Source organism: Arachis duranensis, chromosome 4, assembly GCF_000817695.3.
Source record: "Arachis duranensis cultivar V14167 chromosome 4, aradu.V14167.gnm2.J7QH, whole genome shotgun sequence".
Lineage (NCBI taxonomy): Eukaryota > Viridiplantae > Streptophyta > Magnoliopsida > Fabales > Fabaceae > Arachis > Arachis duranensis.
In genome coordinates, this window is record NC_029775.3 from 120,059,861 (window position 1) to 120,067,780 (window position 7,920).

The 7,920-nt window shown below is 24.2% G+C and overlaps 1 protein-coding gene across 2 annotated transcripts; it reads left to right on the forward strand.

The window, feature by feature from the left end:
* The first annotated feature begins 328 nt into the window (after window positions 1-328).
* On the forward strand, window positions 329-4,554 carry LOC107486428 (protein LAZY 1-like). 2 transcript variants are annotated; one of them, XM_052260880.1, is made up of 5 exons: window positions 329-455; window positions 573-642; window positions 1,032-1,933; window positions 2,698-2,896; window positions 4,179-4,554. In XM_052260880.1, exons 1-5 carry the CDS (start codon window positions 450-452, stop codon window positions 4,196-4,198), a joined length of 1,197 nt encoding a protein of 398 aa, XP_052116840.1. In that variant the 5' UTR covers window positions 329-449; the 3' UTR covers window positions 4,199-4,554. The 2 variants fall into 2 exon arrangements, with proteins under 2 accessions (XP_052116840.1, XP_052116841.1); XM_052260881.1 differs by having other exon boundaries at window positions 1,056-1,933.
* The last annotated feature ends 3,366 nt before the right edge of the window (window positions 4,555-7,920 follow it).

Sequence of the window (7,920 nt, forward strand, 5' to 3'; positions counted from 1 at the left end):
AATATGCTTGCTGAAAATATATATAACACATAAGATATGAGACAACTTGTGTATATGACAAATGAAAAAATAATTATTATGGACTCCAGAATTAACATATAAATTAAATATAATTTCACACACTACAAATGCATAAAAAAAATTATAAGCCTTATACTATGAATTCGACCTTTGCATGGCAATGTTTAGGACCCACTTGCTGATTTAATGTTGAAAAATAACAGCAAATAATATTTGTAAGTATCTCTCTGTTTTTTTCTCAAATATAATGTATAAGACATCACTACTCCTCTTCATCAATTTCTTCTTATATATTCTATTATTATTATAAACTGCAATCATATTAAGCTTTGATAAAAAGAGTAGTTTCTTTCTTCAACTAATAATCTTCACACAAGTTGGCGAATTGAAGCAAAGATTTTTCTCTTGAATACCATCATCACCAAAAGATGAAGGTAAGATCTATAATATATTATTATTCTCAATTTGCCTATAGTAGAAGCAAATTCAAGTTTAATTTATACCCTTTTTTCTAAGTTGGTTTCTACATTATTTCTTTGCTGTATATACAGTTACTTGGCTGGATGCATAGGAAATTTCGCCAGAATAATAGTAGTGAACCATTCAAAGACTTGGTCATAGGTAATAATAAGATATTTTATATATATATATATATATATATTTCTTCTAAAACATCATCATATTATTATTTAGCTGTTGTATAGCATGAACCAAAGAAGATGAATGTTATTATATGCATTTTTCTTTTTATTTTGTTCTCATACATTTTTAATTTTAGATAAAAAGTAATAAGTAAGAGAAGATAAAATATTTATTTTTTATACCATAAATAATATATAAAAAAAAGACGTATAAAAAAATAGTACTTTCTTTTTTTTTTCTTTAATTTTTTTTATAATGGAAATTTTTGTATTTTATGAATTTTAGGATTATTACTATAAGAAAAATAAGTCAATTTCACAAATTAAAACATTCCCATATATACATTTGTTTTTGCTGTTGTGTCACAGGGAACTCTTGCAATTGTCTTTCAGGGCAATCACCACTTGATGATGAACAAAACTATCTCAAACCAAACAACCATGGTGTCAAGCTTTTCAAGAACATGATGATGAATCAAAAGGTTATGAGAAAATCCTTTGCAGGCATAGATTCAACAAAAGAAACTGAAGACTATTATATTGAACCATCTTCTATGTGTGATGATGATCTCTTCCCTGGGTTCTTAGCAATAGGAACACTTGGATCTTCCTCGGATCAGGTTGTTTCCGACCCGACATCCACTCCGACTTTCGCCATTTCTGTCGAAAGTATCACTCAGAAAGAAGACGAAGTCACCGAGAACGATCTCAAGCTCATTAATGATGAGCTTGAAAAAGTTCTCGGGACTGAAACAAATGATGATGTCAGCATTGATTATTATTCTTCCGGAAGGAACAGCCACGTGAGCACTGGGAGGAATAGCCACGTCAGCACTGGACGGAGTAGCCACGTCAGCATAATCACTCTTAGTGGAAAACCGATAACAGAAACTCACAACAACAATAATGGTGGTTCTGTTTGTCCACTCCAGGGTTATCTCTTTGGAACAGCGATTGAGTTGTCCGAGACAACAAGAACCTCCTCTTCTTCTTCTTCGACTATGACAGCAGCAGCGACGGCAACAACGACAAAGAAAGAGCACAGAACTTCACTTGGGGAGTTGTTTCAGAGAAGCAAGTTGGCTGAAGAGTGCGCAAAGAATAATAATAATAATAATGAAAATAAGGAAGAGAAAAGGGAAGGTGATAAGTCTGCCATGAATATGGTGAAAGAGAAGCTGAAGAAAAGGATCCTTCATCATGCTTCTTCAAGGAACTCCACATCAATGAATGATTCTTCTTCCTGTGCTGCTGAGACAAAACTCAATAAGGTAGATATCAAAAGTTGTATGTATATATATGTGTTTATGACTAATAGAAAAATAGATTGAATTTTTTATAATATACATTATTATTATTTCAAATTCTTTAGTGTTTATAAATTTGATGTCGAAATTATCGAATTTATTTTTTATGATAAATTTTAAATATTTAAAAATTATTTATTCATATATTTTTTAAATTAAGTATTTATATTTATTTTTTTAATAAATTAAGTAAATATATATAAGTAGCATAATATGCACCTATTATTATTATTCATGTTTTATAACTTATCATATCCTATTATATGTACTTTTATTATTATTTTATTAAAACAGTAACAAATAATGATATCTTTATTAGAAGGAATATGTTGCATGCTTTTTGACCATATCTTGTATTTTGCATTATTATAATATATTATATAATTGACAATTTTATTGTATATATAATAAGTCATCAAGAGATATTATAATTATTGTGTATAATATTAGTCAATTTTTAAGGAGCTTTTATTAAGGAATTTACTATTTTGTAAATTTTAGTAAATTATAATAATTTTTTTATGACATCTTTTCAATGTAAGAGTATATACTATTTACTTTTTATAATAGCTTTTATAAAAGATTAAAAAATAATATTTTTACATTTTTTTGTATATATTAAAATATACACAAAAATTATATAAATATTAATTTATGTGTAAAATATAAATTTTTTACATAAATATAATGCATATATATAACTATAACTCTGGCATGTATATATGTAGATTCTGCATATGTTTCGCAAGAAAGTTCATCCAGAAAGCTCAACAGCTGCACATAAATATTCTAAACAACACCGAAAAAATGAGAACAAGAAGAAGATTATGAGTGACATCAAAGGTAGTGAAATGGTTCATCCAGATTATGATGAAAATGAAGATTCATTCATCAACAGGGAGCACTGGATCAAAACAGATGCAGATTGTAAGTATCAAATTTAATACACTTTTCTCTTCATTTCGAAATAATTAAAGAAATATTTCGGTAATATTAAAGAAATAATATTTAAAATTATTTTATACACATAACATTTGATATCACATTTATTTTTAGTAATAACTAATAAATATTAAAGAAGACAATTTAAAACTGTTCGGATGAATTTTTTTTATTGTTTTTTAAATATTATTGATATATTTCGGTACAAATTAATTTACAGTATTTTGATTGATAAAAGGTGGAAATTCAGGTGCAATCGACTTCACGTGAAGTTGATAATTGAGAACTATTAGATGATTTGACTGATTTAACTAAATTTTCATCTAACAGCTATCAATTATTAACTTCACATCAAATCAACTGCACCTGAATTTTCACACTAATAAAAGCACCATAAGTTTAATTTGTAAGGTTGCTGTTGGTTTAACCTTCTGATGAGTCACATGCACTACTTAACATGATTTTACAACATGACTTTTAATTTGTTGTTGTTTCAAGTTGAAACATTATTGGATGTGCAAGCATGTGGTAAAAAACTGAAACTTCATCATTGCAATCTTAAAGTCTTAAAAGGTTTTATATATATGCTGGTCCCAGATAATATTGTTGGTTAGTCAATTGTTCTTTTTCGATCCCCACTTTCATATCAACCACTAATATTTGGAGATCAAGTCTGGTCAAACACTAGGGTTCAAAACTCTCCCAACACTTCATTTTTCACACTATTGAAATTCGAACCTAACTCGAATATCTTTCTCTATTAATTCATTTTTTTTATTAATTGTTCAGTGCAATTAAATATTCTTTAAATATTATTTATTATTCATTTTTTTAAAAAATTACTCTCCTGATTTTTTGAATAATTAATACGTAAAAATATATATTTAAATTAATTAAAACAATAATAAATCTTTAAAAATGTTAAATAAAGACTGAAAATTAAAGGACAATTAGCATTTTTCTTAATTGCTTCTCTTAAATCTTTATTCATTTACTATTTTTCTAGGGAATTGTTGGTTTAAAAAATTAGAATCTGTTTTTATTTTTAATATTTTATGCTTTTAGAATTTTATATAAAAAAGAGAAAATAATAAAAAAATAAAATTTAATTTTTATTTACAAAATTTTAGAAATAAAAGATAATAAAATAATAAAATAAAAAATAAAAACCAAACGCACTCTTAATTTTTACTATAATAATGAATATACATGTACCATATAATTTTTATTTTTAACATTTTTTAATTTAATTTTGTGTGCAATGCAGACTTAGTTCTAGAGCTGTGAAAGGGAAAGGTGGAATTTGAGCTGGTTTCTAAGATGTTATACCCTCTATCATTAGTGATGAGGAAATGTTATATATGTATGTTCTTATTACTATGATTTTTTTTTTATCATGATCAGTGCTTGTAATAAGTTGTAACATACATTATTGAACTTATTTATTTGTTATTATTGTTGTTGTTATTAATTATCATATATAGAAGAAGAAGCAACTTGGGATGATTAAGTTAATAATTGAGGTAGTCATGATCACATCTTCATTGTCTACCTCATAGTGGTGGTCAATGTGAAACTGTAAGGATTTCTCTTGTAATCATGAATTTATCTATACAATCACATGATGTTTGGATACTATCAAACTACTTTTCTACTTTAGTCTATGACAACAATAAAAAAGTGTCGTGACTCACAAATTCAATCCAAATAATATATAAATTCAATTACAATTTTAGTCTTTATTATCTTATCTTTATCTTCTTTTTAATTGTTCTTATTTTATCTTTATTTACTTTTATCTTTCATAAGACAATGCTCTATATATATTTAGTTTTATCCTCATAATTTACAACACACTTTAATACAATTCAATCATTCAATCAATCAATAAAAATTCGCATTCTTTTCTTTTCTTATTTTTTTTACAATTTTATCATATACCATAAAAAATTATTGATTTATTATTCACTAAATATCTCAAGTTTAATTTCTTGATTTGGAACTAATTAATGATTTGGAATTTAGCTTTAATTAGATTTAGAACTTCAATTATAATTATTCATTTGAGAGACGGTGATATGACCTTATTTTTTATTTATTTCAATGATCTACCTAAATTAAAATATCGTTGATGACAATTTGACGTATATATATACATATCTTTTTTTATCTCTCCTTAGTTTTTACAATTTTTTATTTGTTTAGTCTTAACATTTTAAACGTCTAATTTTAACCTCAAAAAATTTTAAACAGATTTAATATCATTCTATTATTAAATCTAATACGAACATTTAATATATTTAAGATGCAATAATATTATAGTAGGTAAATAAAATTAAATCGACTCTTTAATAACAATCACTATTATAAATAATTTTTCTTTGATTTTAGAGTATTAATAATTGATTGTTAGGGTTTAAGGTTATATAAGAAAAGAAAAATAAAAAGATAAAATATTAAAAAAATTAGTTATATTTTTTTAATATCCAAAAATAAAAAAGTATGACTTAATTAAAATTGTTATTAATATTTACATCACTGAATCATATCAAATTTAAAGGTGGTATAACCATAAATCTATATGAAATTTTTGAGAACTAAAATAAGACGTTTAAAATATTAGCGATTAAATTAAGATTTAGCCCAAATATCAGAGACCAAAATAATGTTTTATCCTTTTATTAATAAAGGTTAAAATAATATAATCATAATAAAATAAGATAATGTTGTATATATAATGAGTACAAAAATATTACGTACACATAAAAAAAATTAACTACTAAATCAGTAATTATATAGTTATGTGTAATTATAATTTATTTTTAATATTTTATTTTTTAGTTATGTCAATAGTTAATATGATAACTGATTTTTTGGATATACTAACGTAATTGAATTTTTTTTGTGATTGAAAATACCATAAAGAAAAAGGACTTAAAAAAAAGAGTAGAACTCCTCTTTAATAATAATGTTTAAACTATTAAGGAACAGTAACCACTCAAAATACACATGCTTGTATGCTTATTAAAAGTAGCAATCTTAGCCATATTTTTTAGTTTCTCTAAACAACCAAGTATTTTTATTAATTAATAAGTAAAGTTGATCCAACCCAACAAAAAGCATTCACACAAAATATGCGTAAATTATATACTTTTTCTTTGTGTATCTTTTTTTGGGTGTTTTCTTTTTCTTATCTTTTTTCTATTACTGATGTTGAAGCATTTTTTTATTTTTTCTCCTTTTTCTTTTGATATTATTGTAATTGTTTTATATTTTTTAAGAAGATAAAAATAAAAAAATTATGAAAAAGTGAAATAAGAAGGAGAAGATGAAAAAAAAAAAGAAGAAGAAAATGACCATGATGAAAAATAAAATAATGACGATGATAGAAAATAATATCAAAATTTTTTTAACTTGATACAAAAAATTTCTAAATTTTGACAGCCAAATTTTTTAATAGTAGTATAGGAAATTTCTCAACGAATTAAAAGTTATAAAAAAATAATATCAAAACTTTTTAAAAATATTATTAAAAATTTTTAATTATGACACTAAAATTTTTCCTAACATATCTTCTTCTTCATTTCTATTTTATTTTTGTATTTTATATAAAAAATTTTAATATCATTTTTTGTTTCATCGTGGTCATCATTATTATTATTATCATTTAATAATAATAATAATAATAATAATGGTGATGATGAAAGAAGAAAAAAAAAGAATAAATCAATTGAAAAAGAAAAAAATGAATAAAGAGGAAAAAGAAAAAGAAAGAAAAGATGAAAGTAGCCAACGAAAGATACGTATATATCGTGACTTTTTTAAGTTTGGTTATGTAAAAGACTTGATTTCTAAAATTACTGTATATTTTTTAATTTTCCCAACAGATTCATCAACAATAGACAATTAAATGTGGTTTCAATCTTTATTATTATTTCAATTATATCCAAAAATGATTGACCAATAAAAATAATCGTACCAATGACAATAAGAGCACTATTCTGAAAATGTCCATAATGTGACAAACCGGTTGTTAGAAAGTTACAATTGATTTAACATCAATGCTATTTAAGGGTAAGCACTTAAATCCTTTTAATATTACATGCTTAGCTTTTACACAAGAACCAACCATTCAATAAAATAATAATGCTCCTAAAAATTAAAATAAAAATCTTAAAAGACTACTCTAAGCATGGTATTTACCATCTAGTAAGTATTTTCAGAGGATGTTACAGAATTATTGAGACAAAAATAAGAAAAATTGTGTTTTTCTTTTTATTTATATTTTTTGGTACTATTTGGTAAATTTAATTTTTATACATACACTGTGTAAAAGAATTCTGCAAAGATAACTAATTATATATTATCATATTTGTAAAAATAATTAATTTTTAAATTCATTATTTTAAAAGTAATTTAAGTATATTTATGAGTCTAATTATTAAATTATTATATAAAATTATTTATCCTGACAGTGTATTAAAATTAAACTCTTATTAGATTGAATAAAAAATTAGATGCATTTTACATTAAAATAAAAATGTTTTACTTGTTTATGCTTTTGTCTTCTCATTCAAAGTTTATGTTCCATAATAATTTTCCTTCAAAGAGATATTTATAGAAAAAAATCTTAATACAATTACTATAAAGGTACTTAATAGATTCCTAGGCATAATGTGTTTCCCTTTACCTTTGTCACATAATAATACACACAAGTTTTTTCCTAGGCAACCACTGACAAGAAAAAATCCTTCTAAGTATAAGTGTAATGTTCGTATACTATGTAACATGCATGTTCTTATATCTCAGGAGACACAAACATGTTAAATTATTTTGCACATACTTTACACAAAGGCTATAAATTATAATTTTGTGGTCTAAAGAATTTTATGTACTGTGTTAGATTCTGTATGTGTGTAGAACTGTAGATTTTTTTTTTTTTTCATACAGAGGTTTCTACATTCTAACCATACATTTTTATTTCATATGTTTTACTTTAGTTTTAGCGA

Excerpts from the sequence above, each read along its gene's own strand:
- LOC107486428 (XM_052260880.1), top strand. Across the intron at positions 643-1,031 it reads ATTCAAAGACTTGGTCATAG|GGAACTCTTGCAATTGTCTT; the intron begins GTAATAATAAGA and ends GTTGTGTCACAG. Across the intron at positions 2,897-4,178 it reads GATCAAAACAGATGCAGATT|ACTTAGTTCTAGAGCTGTGA; the intron begins GTAAGTATCAAA and ends TGTGCAATGCAG.